The sequence below is a fragment of the Herpailurus yagouaroundi genome, unplaced genomic scaffold (assembly GCF_014898765.1).
Source record: "Herpailurus yagouaroundi ecotype Mexico unplaced genomic scaffold, PumYag 187, whole genome shotgun sequence".
Classification (NCBI taxonomy): Eukaryota; Metazoa; Chordata; class Mammalia; order Carnivora; family Felidae; genus Herpailurus; species Herpailurus yagouaroundi.
In genome coordinates this window covers 1,293,015-1,316,524 of record NW_024412418.1, presented here as the reverse complement: position 1 = coordinate 1,316,524, position 23,510 = coordinate 1,293,015, and the positions used below count along the sequence as shown (strand labels likewise).

The 23,510-nt window shown below is 38.2% G+C and overlaps 1 protein-coding gene across 24 annotated transcripts in view; it reads left to right on the top strand.

Annotated features, from left to right (window-relative positions):
- The window catches only part of MS4A13 (membrane spanning 4-domains A13), a 66,388-nt gene that overhangs the window by 15,279 nt on the left and 27,599 nt on the right, over positions 1 to 23,510 (top strand). For 15 of the 24 annotated variants that reach the window (XR_005796794.1, XR_005796801.1, XR_005796795.1 and 12 more), the window contains 3 exons: positions 4,668 to 4,740; positions 16,555 to 16,608; positions 22,146 to 22,289. Coding sequence is in view for 6 of the 24 variants with exons in the window: in XM_040495013.1 (XP_040350947.1) it covers positions 16,561 to 16,608; positions 22,146 to 22,289 (192 nt within the window). In the remaining 18 variants the exon portion in view is untranslated. Of the gene's footprint in view, positions 1 to 4,667; positions 5,249 to 14,782; positions 15,189 to 16,105; positions 16,232 to 16,510; positions 16,609 to 22,145; positions 22,290 to 23,510 lie in introns of those variants that run through there. The other 9 variants (XM_040495016.1, XM_040495012.1, XM_040495015.1 and 6 more) reach the window with 5 other exon arrangements.

The following is a 23,510-nucleotide window of genomic DNA, read 5'->3' as shown; positions in this document are numbered from 1 at the left end:
GAAATGAGTAAAAAGACAAAGCAAAGATTATTTTTACATAGGATAGTAAGAAAAGGCCTCCATGCAGGGACTAACTGAAGTGCAGAAGTAACTGAGACTACATGGAAAAAAGAGTTTTCTGAACATAGGGGATGGGTGGGGCTTCCAGAATGGTTGAGTGAGGATATACTAATGCTCCCTGAAAATAAATGCTAAAACTGGACAAACTGTCAATAAACAATCTTTTAAAGATTCTGGAAATTTGCCAAAGTATACAAAGTATTGAGAAGCATTTACTGAAGAAAATTCACTAAATCTCACTAAGAATAGTTTAAACATTTTAGTTTGGGGCTGCTCCAATTCCTCCCAGCCTCCACTCCCAGGTTCCCTTTTGCAGAAGTTTACATAGGATTGGTTTTTATTTAGTTTTACTCTGTTAGAGTACAGAAAGTTTAATGACCAGGGGTGTTATTAAAACAGTAGTCATCTCAGTGGCCAAAAATGTAGGAAAGCCAATATAACACTCAACCTAACTGAGCTCATGATGTTTGTTCGGGTAGGAATTGACTGGCAACCAGCCAGAAACTTAACGGGGAGATCCTGAGAGCAAGAGAGCCAAAGTGGGCCTTGATAATATCCTACTTATCCTTGTTTCCTGGAACATAATAAATGTGCATGGGCTAGGCTATGCATGCATTAGGACACTGGAGAGGGTCCTAGTAAACTGCTCACCCCTGGCTGAATAAGACACCTTGCAAACACAGATTAAAAGCTGGGGCAGATTTACAAACAGCCTAAACTTTGAATACATCCCCTAAGCTACATTGATTCATTGACAAAGGCTGGAAATGTTACTGGCTCAAAATATGTATTACTTCGCTAGGGCTACCATAACAAACTATTACAGACTAGATGACTAAAACAACTAGAATTTCATTTTTCACATTTCTGGAAGCTGGAATTCCAAAATCGAGGTGTTGGCAGGGTTTTGTTTCTTCAGAGGCCTCTCTCTTTGGCTTTAAATGTCTGTCTTCTCCCTAGGTCTTCACATGGTCTTCCCTCCTCTTATAAGGACATCAGTCATTTGGAGTAAAGCCCACCTTAATGACTTTATTATAACTTTATTACTACTTTAAAGACTCTGTCTTCAAATGAAGTCACATTCTGGGGCACTAGGAGTTAGGACTTTAATATATAAACTTTAGGGAGACACAGTACAGCACATCACAAGGTGTTTAAGCACACCTCTGACCACTGATTGGCTGACCACGTATGCTGACCAAGGAAGAACCCCATTAAACGAGTCTTAAGATTAAAAACATAAATGAAAAAAGTAAGTAGATTGATATATCAGAAGCCATATACTGCAAGGGACACAGACTCCACAAAATTGATACAGGCAGGTCACAAAGGGCAGCAATAACAACCACTCTTGGGGAATCAGAATCCAGAGTAGCTACAATATATTATGTAAAACATTCACTTTTCAACAAAAAGAAAAAAAATATGACATGCAAAAAACAGGAAATACTGACACCCTTAAAAAAAAGCAGTCAATAGTTACAGTCTTAGGGAGGAGGAGAATGACAAATGATGGGCTTCACAAAGAAAGACTTTAAAGAACTAAAGAAAAACAGGTTGACTAATATGTTAATTAACATATTAATATTAAAAATGATGACTCATCAAATAAGAGTCTTAATGTCTATTACCTTGATTGTGGTCATATGGTATCATGGTGTTTGTGTATGTCTAAATTCATCTAATTGCACCTAAATTCATATAATTGCATCAAGTATGTACAGTTCTTTATATAAAGCTATTAATTTTTAATAAACAATGATATAAATGAAAGAGATACTAATTTTTAAAAAGAACCAAATGGAAATTCTGGAGTTTAGAAATACACTGTTACTGAAATGAAAAACTCACTAGAGGGACTGAAGAGCAGATCTCTGACAGAAGACAAAATCAGCAAACATGATAGAACAACATAGATCATCCAATCTGAAGAAAAGGAAATAATAAGAAAATTTAATAGAGCCCCAGAGATCTATGGGACACCATCTAGTACACCAACATATGCATAATGAGAATCCCAGAAAGTGGAGGAACAGGAAAAAATCTTGAAGAAATAATGGCCAAAATTTTCCTAAATTTGATGAAAAGTATTATTCTATATATGTAAGAAGCTTAATAATATCCACTTAGAATAATCACAAAGAGATTCACTGCTAGACACCTGAGAACCAAACTTATTTTAAAAGGAGAGAAAATCTTAAAAGCAGCAAGAGAAAAATTGATTTCATATATAATAGAACCACTATAAGATTAACAGCTGACTTCTCATCAGAAACAATGGAGGCCTGGGGCACTGGGGTGGCTCAGTCGGTTAAGCTTCTGACTTTTCAGCTCAGGTCATGATTTCACAGTTTGTGAGTTCGAGCCCCCCATGGGGCTCTGTGCTGACAGCTCAGAGCCTGAAGCCTGCTTCTGATTCTGTGTCTCCTCTCTCTGCCCCTCCCCCACTCACACTCCATCTCTCTCTCTCTCTCTCTCTCTCTCTCTGTCAAAAATAAACATTAAAAATTAAAAAAAAAAAAAAAGAAACAATGGAGGCCTGAAGGTAGTGAGATGGCATATTAAAGTTTTGGAGGAAAAAACAGTCAAGCATGAACTCTATATCCTTTAACTATCCATTCAGAAATGAAGGTGAAATAAAGACATACACAGATGAACAAAGAGAATGTGTGGCTAGGAGAACTGCCTTAGACACTATAGGAAATTCTTTGGTCTAAAAGAAGGTAATATCAGATGGAACTCAACACCTGAAGAAATAAAGAGCATCAGGTAAAGGTAATTACACAGATGACTATAAAAACAATATATCGGGGCGCCTGGGTGGCGCAGTCGGTTAAGCATCCGACTTCAGCCAGGTCACGATCTCGCGGTCCGGGAGTTCGAGCCCCGCATCAGGCTCTGGGCTGATGACTCAGAGCCTGGAGCCTGTTTCCAATTCTGTGTCTCCCTCTCTCTCTGCCCCTCCCCCATTCATGCTCTGTCTCTCTCTGTCCCAAAAATAAATAAACGTTGAAAAAAAAATTTTTAAAAACAATATAAATATATCTTTTGTGCTTCTCTTAACTGATTTAAAAGACAATTGCGTAAATTGCATTGAACTCACCCAGACAATTGAAAATAATCTTTTTTTCAAGTCATGTGATTATCAACCTTAATTCCATCTGTCACAATGACTCAGCTCTAACTTGTAGCATTAAAGCAGCCATAGGCAATATATGAATGAATGGATATGGCTTTATTCCAGTAAAACTTTCCAAAACAGCCAGTGGGCCAAATTTGGTCCATATGCCATAATTTGCCAGTCCCTGTTCTATAGATACATATTTTCTCCTTTTTTCCTGAAATTTTAAGAAATAAGTTTACAAAATCAATAATTATAACACTGTATTGTTGACTATGACATGTAGGTGTAATATGACAATAATAACACAAAGGAGGTTGGAAGGAATAGAGCTATACGAGAACAAAGTTTCTGTATTTTACTGGAATTAAATTAGCATTCATCTGAAACACTGTGGTAAATTAAGATGCACATTGGAAGTCCTAGACTAATGAGTAAGAACACTGAAAAATTATAAGAAAATAATATCAACAAAAAATGAAGATAATATATAGAAAGTATTAATAGGTAAGGGAGGAACATAAAAGACACAAGACCTGTAGAAAAGAAATAGCAAGGTATTAGACATAAATCCAACCGTTTCAATAATAAAATTAAACTAAAACTGCACTGAGCTATTAATTTCCTAACAGAATGATTACATTTCAAAATACAATTCTAACTAATGATAATGACTATGGGTAAAAGAAATCTTTCACTCCTACTTAGAATATAAAATATTACAACGACTTTGAAAACTTTGGGGGCATTATTATGGAAAGTTAAGGTGTACATACCCTATCAGTAATTTTAGTTCTTAGTATGTACCCAACAGAAATGTGTGTGGCAATGTACTAAGGTATACTCTCAGGGAAATACCAATATTAATTCATAATAGTCCCAACGTGGAAACAGTGCAAATGGGTGAGTGGTGAATAATTTGAGGAATGTTACTCTAACAAAATTCGACATAGTAATTAAAATGAACTGTACCTACCCTTAACAACATGATGACTCTCATTTATACAATGTTAAGTATGGAAAGTCAGACTCAAAGAATGCATGCTTTATGATTCCATTCGTATGATGTTTGAAACCAGGCAAAACTAAACCTGAACTGTAATGTTTATGGAGGGATGCAAGCTAGTAAAACTAGGAAGAAATGATTAATTACCTAAAAGTCAAAATGACAGTGACTTTGGGAAGGAAGGAATGGGTAGAAATTGGGAAATATCATGACAAGGTAACTTGTGGGGTGCTGGCATCTGTTCATGTTCAAGAAGAATATTTTGTTGTTGTTAAAGTCTGGAAGTCTGCCAAATCTACCAGTGTCTAGTAGGAATTAAGAGAGTGGGTTGAAGTAGAGATGGGACAGAAAGAGGACAAATGGAACTTTGACATTTTACTCTATAAACATCAGTACTGCTTATGTTTTTTTTTTAACTTTATTAGATGTATGATATTAGGAAGCATGATATGATTTACATGAGGTTAATTTTTTTTTCAGAGTCGTCATAATGAAGATAGTCTCACAGCTGTCCCAGAGGAATTTGAGAGTACTTTTTAAGAACCTTAAAAATGTGAGATTTTTCCTGGTGCTCATACCTGCTGTGGGCCCTAATGATATCTCTGTATAACAAAGCTGCTACAAAGCCCACAGGTGTTGTGCAAAAGAAAATACAAAACAAGTTGGATTTTTTCTTCTCGGTATTCAAGAAATTTCTCCGCACATATTTTTGTAGGCCCCAAGTAGAAAGCTTTTCCCTATTTAAATACGTTATTATGAGGGAAAAATTATCTTCTAGTACTCTGAACCTGTCACCTCTCCCTAAGAGAGCTTTTGTAAGAGACCATAAAAAAGATCTGTGATTGTCTCTAGAGGGCAGGCTATTAAGACTTGGTGAGTGATACTATGTAATTCTCAGGAAAACTTTAAAATACAAGTAAAGAGTACATTTCAGTATGACTTCTTCTACCAGAACTAGCTTCTACTTGAACAAAGGATGAATCCAAAGTCATCCGACTCATAGTCCCTTCATTGTTCCTCTTTGACTGTTTCTCTCATTAAAGTTCCTTCCTGCCCTGAAAGTCTCGGCTGTCTTTCTTCCCTTTCATTTCCGTTGCTTCTTATTTCTCATCATTGCTTTGATCATCTGTTCAATTGCTTTTCAAAGTGAACAGGCTGCTTTTTCATAATCAGGAGAATCTCCCAAGAATCTGTTCTGAATTCAGATTCCCCCTGTCTTCTAATAGGGAACAGCACTTCAGAAAGCCTTGCTCAGCAGAATCAATCATGCCAGTGAGTTCATGTAGCTGTCTTTTAAATGTGCTGCCGTTTTTTGTTGGTTTTCAGCCTTGTCTCTCAAAAGGTTTCATCAGTTGCTATAAAAAGATTTCATGGGTCTAAGAATTTCAGTTCAACACACATTGAGTGTCTTCCGTGTGCTAATGATTATATTAAACTCAGGAGTATCAAAGACGAATAAGGGACCTCACCACGAAGAGTTTTTTGTTTTTTTGTTTTAGGGGAAGAAACAAACCGGTAACAAATCAAGACTATGCAGTGTGATATATGTATATAAACAGAAGTATGAAACAAATGAAGTGGCACAGAAGAGACAATGATCCTTCTGTTGGGATATAAGAGGAAATAAAGCTTTATGAAGGATATGGCCTCTGAGCAGGGGGGTTAATTGTAGTTGATGAAGCAGATTGGAAGGTGGGGAGACATTTCAAATGAGAGTAGCTAGTGCAAAAACCAAAATGTGAAAACGATCATAGTATATTCTAATAACTAAAATATAATTAAAACACAATGACAAGAAGGAGCAGTTCGAGTGAAAGTTGGAGAGGGAAGAAAAGGCCAGATACTAAGTCAAATCATCAAAGATTGATGGCTGTATTGTATTGAAGTGTATCTTGAAGATAGTGGGAAGCCATTGAAGAGTTTTTAAGTAGGGAATGACAGGCTTGGATTTATTTTTGAGGAAAAAGTATTGAATAGGGAGAAATGCATTAGAAAGATTAAATTTGATAAGAACGGCTAGAGTGTGGGAGGGAGTAATGGATAACTATTGCAATGATTCAGAAAACTAATGAAAAAGAGGGTAAGTCTTAGCTATAATGACTGATTAAACATAGGTGATGAAGGAAAAAAAGAATCTAAAACAACCCCCCCCCCCCCCGCCAGTTTCTGGATTGAGTGATACAAAATGTAAAAGACACAGTAGGCTTCAATAATATGATAAATTCTATTTTTGGATAAATTGAATTTAAGATAACTATGAGACATTAAAGTAGAGAGATCTATTAGGCAGTTGAAAATACATACCTAGGAGCTGAATGAAAGCTCACTATAGAGATTGATTTTGGTAGTAGCTAAAAATATGAAAATGAGAGTTTCCATTTTCAGCAATCAAGGACTAGGTTCTTGCAGCCCAAACTTCCTACAAAGAACGCAACAAAGGCAAGCCACAATTTTTACACACCATCTGTTCGAAGATAACCTGAGATCTAGGATTTAGGGAGATTGGATTTAAGGAGCTAAGATTCCAGAGTTGAAAACAAGGCACAATATAAGCTTTTGGCATAGCTTTTCTGCCAGATGCATTTTCTGAATCACAAACAGCAGATGAGAGGTTAAGAAGCTGAGAGGAGTTCCCAGTGTTCTTTTGGGTTGTGGAGACAAGTACTTGGAGCTCAGGCTCACTGAAAAGTGAGAAACTCATAAACATCCAGAATTCTCTGTCGTGTTCCCTACAAGGGTTATATCCTAACAGTGAAAGTGAGCAAAGGCGGGCCATCCCTCTCACAGACCGATGCTGAGACCCAACCAGCTCAGTTACAGATTGTACTAAAGCGAGCTTCTCTAAATCTAACACTCTACCAAAGCAAAAATTTCAAGAGGAAAATAGCATTATCCTGAGCATCAAGTTATCACTAAGGTTTTGCATACACAATGGGGGTTCAATCAAAGCCAGAATTTAAAGGGGCATCTGGGTGGCTCAGTTGGTTCAGCGTCCGACTTCAGCTCAGGTCATGATCTCACAGTCCGTGAGTTCAAGCCCCATGTTGGGCTCTGTGCTGACAGCTCACAGCCTGGAGTCTGCTTCAGATTCTGTGTCTCCCTCACTCTCTGCCCCTCCCCTGCTCATGCTCTATCTCTCTCTCTCTCTCTTTCTCAAAAATAAACATTAAAAAAAATTTTTTTTAAACAATTTAAAAAATTAACTGAAATCCAAGAGAAACCACAGGCCCACAATAGATCCAAATAACAGAATTATAAAATCTTAAGTAAGATTTCAGCAGAAATTAAAATTATAAAAATGAAATAGAAATGAGAAATGACATAACAAATTAAGATCTAAATATATGAACGTAACAGCTATTAAACATAACTGATAAGGAGGGGCACCTGGAAGTCGGTTAAGCGTCTGACTTCAGCTCAGGTCATGATCTTGCAGTTCGTGAGTCCAAGCCCCACGTCGGGCTCTGTGCTGATAGAGCCTGGAGGCTGCTTTGGATTCTGTGTCTCCCTCTCTGTCTCCCCCACTACCCCCCCCCCCCACCCAGCTAGCAATCTCTCAAAAATAAATAAACATTAAAAAAAATTTTTTTTAAACATAGCTGATAAGGAAATCAGTGAGATAAAAGAAAAAGTAGAAGGAAAAATCAGACTAAAGCATTGATAAAATGATCGAAAATGCAATGTGGGGAGTGGGAAGAGTAAGAGACCTATGACACTGATGAAAAATTCTAATACCATGTATTTAGAATTTCAGGAGAATAGAGATAAAAGCAAATAAGTCATGGTCCATGGGTTCAAGCCTCACATCGGGCTCTGTGCTGATAGCTCAGAGCCTGGAGCCTGCTTCAGATTCTGTGTCTCCCTCCCTCTTTGCCAGTCCCCCACTCATGCTCTGTCTCTCTCTCTCTCTCTCTCTGAAAAATAAACATTAAAAAATTAATAATGTAAAAAATATCAAATCATAGGTTCAAGAAGGGTTATAATCCTAAACTTAGTAAATACAAAGAAACGTACATCTAAGAACACATCATAGTAAAACTGCATAAAAACAGCCACAGAGAGAACAGTCTTTTTTTTAAACATAATTTATTGTCAAACTGGTTTCCATACAACACCCAGTGCTCCTCACAAGTGCCCTCCTCCATGCCTATCACCCACCTTCCCCCCTCCCCCATACCGCATCAATGCTTAGTTTGTTCTCAGTCCTTAAGATAAGGTCTCTTATGGTTTGCATCCCCCCCTCTCTGTAACTATTTTTTCCCCTTCCCCTCCTTCATGGTCTTGTGTTAAGTTTCTCAAGATCCACATATGAGTGAAAACATATGGTATCTGTCTTTCTCTGCCTGACTTATTTCACTTAGCATAACACTCTCCAGTTCCATCCACGTTGCAGCAAATGGCCATACTTCATTCTTTCTCATTGCCAAGTAGTATTCCATTGTATATATAAACCACATCTTCTTTATCCATTCATCAGTTGATGGACATTTAGGCTCTTTCCATAATTTGGCTATTGTTGAGAGCGCTGTTAAACATTGGGGTATATGTGCCCTTATGCATCAGCACTCCTGTATCCCGTGGGTAGATTCCTAGCAATGCTATTGCTGGGTCATAGGGTGGATCTATTTTTAATTTTTTTGAGGAACCTCCCCACTGTTTTCCAGAGCAGCTGCACCAGTTTGCATTCCCACCAACAGTGCAAGAGGGTTCCCGTTTCTCCACATCCTCACCAGCATCTATAGTCTCCTGATTTGTTCATTTTAGCCACTCTGACAGGCGGGTATCTTAGTGTGGTTTTGATCTGTATTTCCCTGATGCTGAGTGATGTTGAGCTTCTTTCCATGTGTCTGTTGGCCATCTGGATGTCTTCTTTGGAAAAGTATCTATTCATGTCTTCTGCCCATTTCTTCACTGGATTATTTGTTTTTTTTGGGTGTGGAGTTTGGTGAGTTCTTTATAGATTTTAGATACGAGCCCTATATCCGATATGATATTTGCAAATATCTTTTCCCGTTCCACTCTTACACCAAACTCAAAATGGATGAAGGACCTGAAATAGGTGAGACAGGAAACCATCAAAACCCTAGAGGAGAAAGCAGGAAAAAACCTCTTTGACCTCAGCCACAGCAATTTCTTACTCGACACATCTCCAAAGGCAACGCAATATAAAGCAAAAATGAACTATTGGGACCTCATCAAGACAAAAAGCTTCTGTACTGCACAGAGAGAGCAGTCTTAAACAAGGCTAAAAGACATTTTACCTTTAAAGAACAGCAACAAAAGAGAATAGTAACCGATTTGTTAACAAATGCCAAAAGTCATCAGCATTGATTTGGAAATTCAGTAAGTGTTCTTAAGACAAAAGGGAAAGGCTCCCACATGGAAACTTAAAGAAGTAGGAAGGGAAAAAGTAAATATGAAATAGCATAAATATCTGAGTAAAGATTAATGAACGTGACCATATAAATAATTTCTAGGCATACTAAAATATATTTAAAAGAGAACGTAAATAGCACAATACAGGTGATGAATGAGTTAATATGTTCTAGGGTCTTTGCCTTGTCTGGAAAACAGTAAAGAACTGATTTATAACAGTCCTTAATAAGTTGAGGGAGAGTGGATATTGTAATCACTTAAAGAATAATAAGGGGCGCCTGGGTGGCTCAGTCGGTTAAGTGTCCGACTTCAGCTCAGGTCATGATCTCACAGTCCATGAGTTCGAGCCCCGCATCAGGCTCTGTGCTGACCGCTCAGAGCCTGGAGCCTGCTTCAGATTCTGTGTCTCTCTCTCTGCCCCTCCCCGGCTCATGCTCTGTCTCTCTCTGTCTCAAAAATAAATAAAAACATTAAAAAAAAAGAATAATAAAAGACTGTATAGCAACCTAATAGTTTATAAAACAAATAAAAATGTGAGAAATCCAAAAGAAGGCAAGAAAGGAAAGAAATAGAACAAAGGAAGACAAACCAGTATTAGGGTATATATTAAAGCAAAAAAATTCTTAGGATGAAAAGGAAATTTCATCAAAAGTGTCAATCCATCAGGAAGACATAATTCTACATTTGTATGTGAATAATGACACATCATTAAAATACATAAAGCAAATGTTGAACTAAAATAATGAATGGACCATCTATGATTATACTGGGAAAATTTTCATAACTTTTCTCAATAATTGATGGAACAAGCAGACAAAAAATCAGAGTATAGGACTGAATAAAACATGATAGTATCCACCCACCTGGATGGCAAAAACATATTTAAAAAGAATGATAGAATCAACTCTTTCGGACCATGTAGAGAACCTGTAACTTATATACCCAACTTTTAGAAACACATAAATTGTTACAACCACTTGTGATAACAGTTTAAGAATATCTAATACTAGAAACTCCATTCCTAGGTTTATAGCCTGAAAATTAGTACATATGTTCAACAAAAGACAAGAGATTCATAGAATAGTCATAGAATCAGAATTCCAAAGCCCAACTGAAAAAAATCTAAAATTCCAAATCCAAATACTCATCAATAATAGAATCGATTAATATTGAACAAAAATACCAAGCACCAAGTATTATATACTTCAGGATTCAATTTGCTTAAAGATCAAAGCAAGTAAAAGACCTTTTGGAAGTCAGTATAGTAACTTTGCAGAGGAAAGAACGGATATTAAACATCACACTTCTAACTAAGCCACAGGTCAAACAAGAAGTCTCTAGGGGAATTTAAAAAAATCATTGCATTTTTACATTAACAATGAACTAACTGAAAGAGAAATGAGAATTCCATTCACAATAGCATTAAAAACAAAATACTTAGGAATAAATTTAACCAAGGTGCTGAAAGATTTGTACACTGAAAACATTAATATTGAAGAAGACACAAATAAATGAAAAGATACCCTGTGTTCTTGGAAGAGAAGAATTAATAGTGTTTATAAATATCCATACTATTGGGGTGCCTGGGTGGCTCAGTCCATTGAACGTCAGACTCTTGATTTTAGCTCAGGTCATGATCCCAAGGTCGTGGAATCAAGCCCCTGTCTTGAGCTCTGTGCTGAGCGTGGAGCCTGCTTAAGATTCTCTCTCTCCCTCGGCCCGTCTCCCCGGTTTGTGCATGCTCTCTCTCAAATAAAACTGAAAATATATTTTTTTCCATACTACCTAAAGAGATCTACAGATTCAATGCAATCCATAAAAATTCCAATGGTATTTTTCTAAGAAATAGAAAAAACTATCCTAAAATTCATATGGAATCACAAAAGACCACAAATAGCTAAAGCCATCTTGAGAAAGAAAAACAAAGTGAAGGCATCACACTTCCTGATTATAAGTTAATTTAAATTATACTTGTATCCCCTACTTTTCAAAAATCCATGTTTTGTCAGTTTGCTTTTATAAGCGATCTACATTAGTGCCTGTTTTCACTAACAAAGAAATCCAAAGGTTTTAGTTTGGTTTATACTTTAACAAAAAAGGACAAAAAGTGAAAATAATGTTTAGCATTTGTTTTGCAGTGAGCCATTATAGAGACATTGTGCATCCTGAGTAGCAACAGAAGTTCTGCCATGTTCCTTCCCCAGAGAACTATACTTAGCATCTCAGCATCAAGCCACCGTCCCTTTGAATTGTGTCTGTGAGCATCTGTGCTTTATCTTGATTTATTTTGTGTATCCATTAGCAAGATGTATCCTAAGTGTTGTCAGAAAAGCCTAAGAGGTTATTTTGGGGGTCTGGAACATTCAAAATGTCTTCCATATGAGTGAGTGGTAACTGTTTTTTTGATTTATGCCATTTTGGCTTAGGAATTAAAATAGTGTGGTACCAGCATTAAGATAGACATAGACCGATGGAATAGAATAGACCGACGGAAATAAATCCTCACATATTCAGCCAATTGATTTTTGACAAGGTTGCCAAGACCATCCAATGGGGAAAGGACAGGATTTCTTTAACAAATGGTACTGGGAAAACTGGATATTCACATGCAAAATAATGAAGTTGGACCCTTATATACAAAAATTAACTCAAGGTAGAATAAGACTTAAGCTTAAGAGCTAAACCTATAAAATTCTTAGGAAAAAATATTGTGGAAAATTTTCATGACAGATTTTTCAACAATTTTATGGGTATGACACCAAAAGCACAGACAACAGAAGAAAAAATAGATAAATTGAACTACATCAAAATTAAAATCTTATTGTGCATCAAAGGACACTACCAAAAAGTGGGGGAAAAAAACAACTTACAGAATGGGAGAAAATATTTGCTAATCATATATATGACAAGAGATTACTATTCAGGATATATAAAAATTCCTATGACTCAACAACAAAACATTCAAAAATGGGCAACGGATTAAAAAAAAACTCCTCCCAAAAAGGTACAGATGGCCAATAAGCATATGCAAATATGTTTAACATCACCAGCCATTAGTAAAATACAAATCAAAACTACAGTGATATACTGCTTCACACACACTAGAATGGCTATTATTTAAAATAAAATAACAAATGTTGGTGAGTATGTAGAGAGTTGGAACACTTGTGCTGTGCTGGTGGGAATATAAAATGTAGTCTCTGGAAAGCAGTGGAATTAAACAAAAAAAATTAAACATAGCATTACCATACATTCCAGCAACACCACTTTTAGGTGTATATCCCAAGAAATTGAAAGCAGGGACTCAAACAGATACATACAAACTAATGTTCAAAGCAACATGATTCGCAGTAGGCAAAACATGGAAACAACCTAAATATTCATCAACAGATGAATGGGTAAACAACATGTGGTCTGTACATCCAATGAAGTAACAATTTAGTTTTACAAAGGAGTGAAATTCTGATGCATGCTACAGCATGAACGAACCTTGAGAACATTGTGCATAGTTAAGTATTTAGACATAGAGGGGTAAATATTGTATGATTCCAATTGTAAGAGGTACCTAGAATAGTCAAAATCATAAAGGCAGAAAGCAGAATAGATGTTACCAGGCACTAGGAAAGAAGAGGGGAAGTTATATTTTAATGGATATGGAATTTATGTTGGGTATGATGAAAAAGTTTTGGCTACAGGTAATGGTGATGGGTATATAGCATTGGGAACATATTTAATGTCACTGAATTGTACACTTACAAATGCTTTAAATGATAAATGTTACATATATTGTACCACAATTTTTAAAAAAGATAATACAATAAGCTTTTAGATTTTAATATAGGTGAATATCTTCATGATCTTGAGGCAAGATTGTGGTCCACTCTATATGTGCAAATGTCATGTCCCATTGAGAAACCCAGGCCCAGCAATCCAAATGTCCACAAGAAACCAGGTATAAAGCTTTATAAAGTAGTAGCCAGATGATATCTTAGAGATCCCAAGCCTTCTATAAAGGCCCTTAAAATCAGAATTAAGAAACCAAATCACAGAATTAGTCAAACAAACAAAACCCCTTAAAGTTCGTAAGCTAAATTGGTAAGTTTAGTTCAAGGATCTTTCTAATTGTAGTTTCTGAAGAGATTGAAAATAGAAGGGACCCTAGGGAAGAATATCATTTAAGACCAAAACATAAGGCCATGGAAGGGAGTCCACAGGAGCCCAAAGAGAACAAGGAGCAAATCAAATGTGGGAAAGTAAAGAAAGACATTGACAAGTGGTACAAACAAACAAAAATACAGTTCTTTTAACCATAATAGCTTAAAATAACAATTATGTATTTCTAGCCCCTACAATTAACACTTAAACATAATTTCTAGTACTTCTAAGCCACATTTGTATTATTTTGACTAAAAAATTAAATATTCCTGGGACGCCTGGGTGGCTCAGTTGGTTGGGAGTGGGACTCTTGATTTCAGCTCAGGTCAGGATCCCAGGGTCCTGGGATCAAGCCCCACATCAGGCTCCAGGCTGAGTGTGGAGCCTGTTGGATACTCTCCTTCCCTCTGCCCTTCCCCTGTGCTAGCATGTGTGATCTCCTCAAAAAATAGAAGTATAAGTAAAATAATAAATAAATAAATAAATAAATAAATAAATAAATAAATAAATAAAGTTATAAATGGCACCTGGCCTCAAGGAGTTGGCGCTCAAGTTAGGATTCCAATATATTAGCCGTTGGGAGCTGATGACAACAAATTTGAAGCTTGTATTGCACGATTTCATACATGTGGGAGGTACACAGAACATAGATTATTTCAGGGTGCAGAAAAACAATCTAAGGAACAGGGAAGATAAATAGTTTGCCGCAAGCATTCATGTATCTAATCGGAGAGTTAAGGACCAAGGCCCAGGTTTACGGACCAGTACTGTTTCCTCTACACTGCGTCGAGATTAAAGGTGGAAAGACTTTCGCTGACCCCGACCTAGCAGAAAAGGGGAGATGAGGACATCTGTTTGATGGGGAGGTCTCTGTGGAGGCGGCCAGGGAATCAGGGAAAGGCCCAGATCCGTGGTCAGAGCACCAGGCAGGAAGAGCTTGGCCTGAGTCAGCTCTCATCTCACGCCCTGACAGTGTCCTGGGAGCCTGCGCTCAGCAGAACTTGGAGGCCCCCGCCGTGCAGGGGTCCGCGCGGGGCCCCTCGCGCTGCGCCCACAAGCCACGCTCTTGGCTCCAACCGCAGCGTTAGGGCCCCGCGAGGGGAAGTGAGGGGCGCCGCTGAAGAAGTGGCGCTCACTGGGCAAGTGCCGCCCCCGAGACTCCCGGAGCTGGACGGCACCGAACTAAGGGCACCACCTGTGAGATCGAGCCCCTCTAGCCCTGCAATCAAGTGACCGCAGGGATCCATGGTCCGTGCGCACCACTCTGAGGGCAGGTGTTCCCAGTGCTGGCTCTTGTTCAGGTTTCAGTTCTGTGCCAATTCTCTTATTTGCTCCCCCTCCCCCAACACAATCCTACAGGATTGTTTTTTTGTTTTTGTTTTTGTTGTTTTTTGTTGGGGGGGGCGGGTTGCTGCTGAGGAAACAGCCTTTGAAAGAATAAGTGATATGGGCAAGACCACGTAGTAACTGGTAAGGACAAAATTTGAACTTCAGTTTGACTCTTTCCACTATGCCTTTCTACCTTTTCTCAGTTGCAAGCGCTGACAGGCCATGTCAGGGGCAACTCAAAGCCATAAGATTTCCTGGTTTGTGTAAATGGAAGGGAAAGTTTGTAAGCGAGGAATCTGAAGACCCGTCCTAGACTTAAGGTATGGTTATAGATAAGAGGCTGGGGAAAAACAGAAGAGCCATCAGCCATTGGAGATTCTGGAGGGCAGGTTCTCAAAGCCGTGTGAGAAAAGTTAGAAGACAAGGCCATTAAAAAAATAAAAAGACTTTCACTGCAAGAAACAGAAACGCTCTGTTACTAGCTTTAGCACAACGAAGATATATTTATCATAATATGAGAATAGCTATGTTTACATAATCTAAGGGCAAGAAGTCAACCAGTTTTCCGGAAGGGGAAGATTGAAAGCCATCAGAAACTCAGGAAATTCTGTTCCTTGTCCGTCTCTTCATTTCTCTGGGTGTCCTTTCCATTCACCTCCCTCCCAAAACTCACCTTCTCTCCCACTTTGTCCCTTACGGTGGGGCGTGACAAATCACATCTCCCAAGGTCTATCTTCTCATCAGGAGACCAGCCCAAACAATCCAGGAAAGAGTATACTTATACTATGGACCCAGTTCAAGTTAGATGCTCACCTTTGGCCCAATCAGCTAGGATCAAGGAAAAATCCTCATGGGTGTTAAATATGCAGTCTAGGGGGGACTGATAGGAGTTATATAGAAATCTCAAAGGTTATCCACAATTGAATGGTAGCTGTCTGTTATTTTTAATTGTCTTATCTATTGAACACCTCCCCTGCATTTTTGTAGATCCCTAACTCGTGAAGCTCACCTTTCCAAAGTAGAATATATGACATTTTATTTTTCAACTTCCCTTGCAGCCAATATAGGCACATGGATAGATTCTGCGGGTACCCCTGCACCAGGTTCTAATTTGGAGAGAAATAGCGTGGAGTGAGGGAACAAAGCTCAGCAAACAAAAGTCCAATCTCCCTGACATCATGAGGGTGGGGATATGGGTAATTGCTAGAGGGATCGATGGATCAGGGAAGCCACCGCACAACAATTTGCTACAGTCCAGTTTAAGGTTGGAAAATGAGTAAGACTATTTGAGAAACAATTATTGGATTTTTTTTTCAAGATTGCAATCTTGATGGTTTGAGGAAAAACGTTCTCTCAGGGGACTACAAAACAGTGAAAAATTGGCAACTCTAGGGGTAGATGTTCCTCTTAATTTTAACCCAAGAAAATAATTAAAATTAACTTGTCCTTAAATTTTTCTGCAGAAAAGAAACACATTTCATCCCCCCATTTCTCTATTGTATCTTAGTGAAAAATGCCAAGACGTCGTCTGTGGATAAGAGAAGAAACAAGGTTGTTGGGGGTAAGAGCAAAATGCTTCTTGAACAACTAAATGACTGTAGTGTCGCAATTTCTAAATGCAAAACTGAGGAGACTTTAACCACCTCTATTGTGAACTTTCCAAACGGAAGAGGGTTAATGGTTACATCATGCCTGCATTTTCCACATGCAAGCCGATCATCTAAACTGTACATCAGGCTAAAGCTACATAACTTTAAATACTACATTTAAATAATTCCAAACCATTACAACTTAGTCACACTCCAAGAAAAATATACTCTGAGTTATGGGTAGAAAATCCCTTTTGGGCATCTAGAAATTATTTCATGTTAAGCTAATGATAACACGGCCCCAAATGAGACGGTCAGATTGTAGAAACTGTATTCAGGAGAAGCTGCCGACATAAAGCTTTGTGGCCAGTGATCATAGTGGTGATATGTTCTTGACTTCATCCCCAGGACATGCCACTGTTTTCCCAATCAGCTCCCAGCAAGTGTAGCAAGCTATCCTTTTGCATGATCTCCCCATTTTGCTGGGTGATCGAGTCAGATTAGGAATCAAACCAACAGGATTAAAGCTTGGTCCAGGAATATTCCCAACATCTCAAGTGTATTATTGCCTTATTTAAGATCTACCTCATCTTCTGACAGAATTGGACGAGGACTCTACGTTAAAGCACGCAATGAACCCAAAATTTCCTCTCCTCTTTCCCAATAATATGATATTAAAGGTTTTTATTTCTGACCTTCTTGCCCACTTATCTGGGCAAGGATATTGAGAAGGAATAGTTAAAGTGTGTCTGAGAATAAATAGGACGGTTGCTGGCTACATTACTGCCCTTCTAATGAGATCTACCATTACCCAAGAGTTCAGGTCTCATTTCATTTAATAAAACATTCTAGGGGCGCCTGGGTGGCGCAGTCGGTTAAGCGTCCGACTTCAACCAGGTCACGATCTCACGGTCTGTGAGTTCGAGCCCCGCGTCGGGCTCTGGGCTGATGGCTCAGAGCCTGGAGCCTGTTTCCGATTCTGTGTCTCCCTCTCTCTCTGCCCCTCACCCGTTCATGCTCTGTCTCTCTCTGTCCCAAAAATAAATAAACGTTGGGAAAAAAAATTTTAATAAAACATTCTAGCCTCCAGTTCCAGTTTCCAGCGTCCAGGACAAGATGGAATAGACACACTTCTCCCTATTCCTATCACTAATTACAGCTAAAACTTTTGACAGATATAAGAAGACTCCTAGCAGTAACAAGGCCATACCCCCATGTCCTTGCCAACACAATACACACGAAGATTTGCTGAAACAGAAGATTTAAACTGTACTAAAATACAGAAGCATAAAATTTACCATCAAACCCATTTTTAAATGTACAGTGCAGGGACGTTAAGTACATCCACACTGTTGGGCAACCATCACCACTGACAGTTTCTCCACAGAACTCTTTTCATCTTGCAAAATTAAAACTCTGTACCTATTAAACAATAATTCCCCCACTCCCTCTCCCTGCCCACGGCCCTTAGCGATAACAATTTTACTTTCTGTCTCTATGAATTTGACTGCTGTAATACCTCAGATACTTGGAATCATGTAGCACGTGTTCTTTTGTGATGAGATTCTTTCACTCAGCATAATGGGTCCCAGGTTCATCCATGATGTAGTTGATGTGGAATCTCCTTTGTTTTCAAGGCTGAATAATACTCCGTTGTATGCATAACTACACTTTGTTTATCCATTCATCCGCCAATAGACACGTGGGTTGCTTCTACCTTTTGACTATTGTGAATAATGCAGCTAAGAACATAGCTGTAAAGTAGCTCTTCAAGTCCCTGCTCTCAACTCTTTTATATATATACCTAGGAATGGAAATGCTGGGTCATAGAGTAGTTCTATGTTTAACCTTTGAGAAACTGCCAAACTCTTTCCCTAGCAGCAGTAACATTTTACATCCCACCAACAGTACACAAAGGGTCCAATTTCTCCACATGGTCTTCAACATTTGTATTCTTTTTTGATGATAGCCATCCTAATAGGTATAAAGTGGTGTGGCTTTGTAGTTTTGATTAACAATTCCCTAACGGTTAGTTAGGCTGCTGAGCACCTTTTCATGTGCTTATTGGCCATTTCCATATCTCTAGAGAAAGGTCAAGTCCTTTGCCCATTTCTTAGTTGGATTGTCTATTTTTGTTACTGTTGTTGAGTGGTAGGAGTTATTTATATATTCTGGATATTTACTCCTTCCCAGATATATGATTCACAAATCTGTCTACCATTTTTTGAGTTGCCTTTTCACTCTGTTGATTGTGTTCTTTGGTGCACAGAAGTTTTAAATTTTGACATAATTCAATCTATTTTTCCAAAAATTATTGCCAAATCCAGTGTCATGAAGCTTGTCTCCTATATTTTCTACTAAGTTTTTGTTGTGTCATCCCAGCCTATTGATAGTGATTTGGGGGGGATAAGAAACATGTTTTGGCCTAAGGCACATATTATACCAAGGTCTAGTTCCTCATTCTGATATTATACTATAAATTACATAAGATGTAACCACTGGGAGAATCCAGGTTCAGGGTGCACAGGACCTGTACTATTTTTGCAAATTACTGTGAATTTATAATCATTTAAAAATAAAAAGGGGTTTTTTTCTTATTATTTAAATTCAAGGTAGTTAACATGTAGTGTAGTACTGATTTCAGGAGTAGAATTCAGTGATTCATCACTTAAATATAATGCTCAGTTCTCATCCCAACAAGTGCCCTCCTTAATGCCCATCACCCATTTAGCCCATCCCTCCACCCATCTCCCCACTAGCAACCCTCAGTTTGTTCTCTGTATTTAAGAGTCTCTTACGATCTGCCTCCCTCTCTATTTTTACCTTATTTTTTCTTCCCTTCCCTTATGTTCACCTGTTGTGTTTCTTACATTTCACATATGAGTGAAATCACATGACACTTGTCTTTCTCTGACTGACTTATTTTACTTAGCATAATACACTCTAGTTCCATCCACATTGTTGCAATGGCAAGATTTCATTCTTTTTGATCGATGAGTAGAATTCCATTGTATCTATATACCACATCTTCTTTATCCATTCGTCAGTTGATGGTCATTTGGGCTCTTTCCATAGTTGGGCTATTATTGATAGTGCTGCTATAAAATTGGGGCACATGTGCCCCTTCAAACAGGCATATTTGTATCCTTTTGCATAAATACCTAGTAGTGCAATTGCCTGGTCATAGGGCAGTTCTAATTTTAATTTTTTGAGGAGCTTCCATGATGTAATCCCTATTAAAATAACACCATTTTTTCACAGAACTAAAACAAATGATTCTAAAATGTGTATGGAACCAGAAAAGACCCTGAATAGCCAAAGCAATGTTGAAAAAGAAAATCAAAGCTGGAGGCATCACAATTCCAGACTTTAAGTTGTATTACTAAGCTGTAGCCATCAAGACAGCATGGTACAGGTACAAAAACAGACACATAGATCAATGGAATAGAATAGAGAACCCAGAAATGGAGCCACAAATGTATGGCCAACTTATCTTTGACAAAGCAGGAAAAAATATCCAGTGGAAAAGAGACAGTCTTTTTAGCAAATGTTGTTGAGAAAACTGAACAGTGACATACAGAAGAATGAAACAGGATGACTTTATTAACCATACACAAAAATAAATTCAAAATAGATGAAAGACAGAAAACCATCAAAATCCTAGAGGAGAAAACAGGCAGCAACCTCTTTTACCTCAGCAGCAGCAACTTCTTAATAGACATGTCTCTAGAGGCAAGGGAAACAAAAGCAAAAATGAACTATTAGAACCTCATCAAGATAAAACTCTTCTGCACAGCGAAGGAAACAACAAAACTAAAAGGCAACCAACGGAATGGGAGAAGATATTTGCAAATGACATATCAGATAAAGGGATAGTATCCAAAATCTATAAAAAAGTGTATCAAACTCAAGGCACAAAAATAAGTTTTTAAAGATCCTATATCCTTCACTAAACTCAGACTTCAGACAAATTTATTGTATCCTATGAAACTACACCACTGCCATGTGGGAAAAGCCCTATCTACCCCAAAGACCCCTTGCTTCCTTCCCCTGCCACAACCTGTCAGAAGTGCCACATGATGCATGGTATTGTGTTGCATGGATGGCAAAGTATTCTCCAAATGAGAGAGATATCCCCACCAACTAGCCACTTTTTGGCTCTCCTTATAATCATATATCAGAACAGAAGCCTGTTGCAAATTTCAAGTTAGTTATCCTGTTTATGAGGATCTCTCATAAACAAAGTGAGGAAAAAAAGATGTCAGTGTCCCCAGGCACTGTAGAAACACGAGTAAAGCAAGAGGTACTAGGATCTGAACTCCGATATAACTCCTTCAGATTTTTCAGGCTTAACTCCTGTGTTTCAGTGGTAGGGAGGTGCAAGGAGGGGTCGTTGATTCAGCTGTGGCAGAAGGAGGCACACCTGAGAAACATCTATCTGAAAACCAGTGGAAAGTCCCTACAGAGAGTTGTGGCTCTACATGGCAAGCTTAAAAATTTCCTCCTCCTTTGACTTGGAAACGATCGTAGCTGGTCTGGCTTTAGTAGGCAGAAATCCTCCTCAATCTCCACACCTGATAATGTTTCCTAGGAAGAGTTATAAGAAACCAGAAATCCCTTGGGGCACCCGGGGGCTCAGTAGGTTGAGCATCCGACTTCAGCTCAGGCCATGATCTCATGGTTCGTGAGTTCAAGCCCCACGTTGGGCTCTGTGCTGACAGCTCAGAGACTGAAGCCTGCTTCAAATTCTGTGTCTCTCCTCTTAAAAACTGAGAACAAACTGAGGGTTGATGGGGGGTTAAGGGAGGGGAGGGTGGGTGATGGGTATTGAGGAGGGCACCTTTTGGGATGAGCACTGGGTGTTGTATGGAAACCAATTTGACAATACACTTCATATATTGAAAAAAAAAAAACAAATTCTGTGTCTCCCTCTCTCTCTGCCCCTCGCTTGTACTCTCTCTATCCCTCTCTCTCTCTAAAATAAATAAGCATTAAAAAAAAAGAAACAAAAAATCCCAAGGATTCACTATCTCTTTTTTTGACTCCTGTTTATAAAGGACAGAGGACTCTACTCTATGTCCAGATGGGCATGGGGGTGGTAAAAGAAAATCTCAATTTTAGGAGGATGAGAGAAGGACAAGTAAGGTCAGAAATGCCAAGTCTGGGAGCTGTATCTGCAGGTGTAGATTGTTGGCCACATAGGCACTGATGAACATTGAGGGAGATCAATTCTTTCAGGGCTCCAAGAATCATGCCATATGATCTCTTAGCTAACCAAGTAGATAAACAAGCTCCTAGTACAATTTTATTGGGCATGTGATTAGTCATTGTATCTGAAAACTGCTCTGAAATAATAACCTAGCCTCCTCATTTAAATTAAATGTTGAGAATCCTAAAATTCTGTTAGGTAGTCGCCTTTTTCTCCATCTTGACATTTTCTTGATGTTTGTTCCTTTCAAAGATTGAACTAGAATAGTAGTAATTAATTAATGGCATTCTTTCCTCCCAGGCCATACAAATAATGACTGGTCTGATTGTTCACTTCGTGGGACAGCTCTGGACGTATTTGTTTACCACACAAGTTATTGCATTTGGAAAAGCGTACCTTCCTCTTGTAGTAATAACAAGATACGCATATTGGTCATCTGTGTGTGTAAGTGAACAATCTATTCCTTCATTGTTATTCATTTATTCATCACATTTAGTCACTGTTTCCGAACCAAGCAGTGTGTCAGAGATAGAACACAAAAAAAAATTCACAATCTCTATTCTCAATGAATGCACTCTTATATCTAGTTGAAAAGGAATCTATCAATAGGAAAAGAACCTAGATCCTTACCAGTAACATTCCTTCATAATAAGAGTACGTCTTTGTTAACAGGATACTTTTTACATGCTCTTTGGATAATGGGAACAATAGTAATGGTAAGGTGCCTAAGGCGCATTTTTGTAAAATAGAAAATGGTTGGTGACTATTTCGCTACCCATAGGCCATTTATTTTGCCAGTGGAGGAAGCAATATGAGCGAGCACAATTGCTAAGGAAATAGTGGGACATACAGAATTTACATAGGGAAAGAAAACTGAAGTCTTTTTGTTCTGTTGATCTGAGAAGAATTTGGTGGAATTGAAAAGAAATCTCTAAAGAAAAATTCACTATGTCTGCGAGTATGGTGGATAATGCCACGTTGTCCCCACAAAATCCTGAGTGAAAATCTTAATAATGATAATAATAACCATAATATTAAGAAGAAGAAGAAGGAGAGAAGGAGAAGAAATTTGAAATTTGGTCATTCAACCAGTACTTATAGAGTACCTACTATATGTCGGGTCCTGTTCTTGGTGCCCGAAATGCGTCAGCAAACAAAACAGATCCTAGACTTTAGGGAGCTTTATTCTAGCAGGGGTAGTATGTTACAAGGGCTATGGAAGTCAAAAAGAAAAAGTAGAGTAAGGGGGAATGAAGATTCTGGGGAAGTAGTGAAAGGATATAGGTTATTGTTTTAAATTGAATGGTCAAAGTAGTTCTCATTGAAAAAGTTACTATTAGTAACCTATTGTTATATAACAAACCATGACAAAACCGAGTGGCATACAAACAAAAGTACAGTTGACCCTTGAGTGATGTGGAGGTTAGGGACACTGACCCCTGTACAGTTGAAAATCTGTGTATGTTAATCAACATAGTACCAGAAGTCCTGGCCACAGCAATTATACAAGAGAAAGAAATAAAAGGCATCCATATCCATATGGGTAAATAAGTAGTTAAACTGTCACTATTTGCAGGTGACATGATACTATATATAGAAAATTTTAAAGACTCCACTAATAAGTCAATTCAGTATACTTGCAGGATACAATATTAATACCCAGAA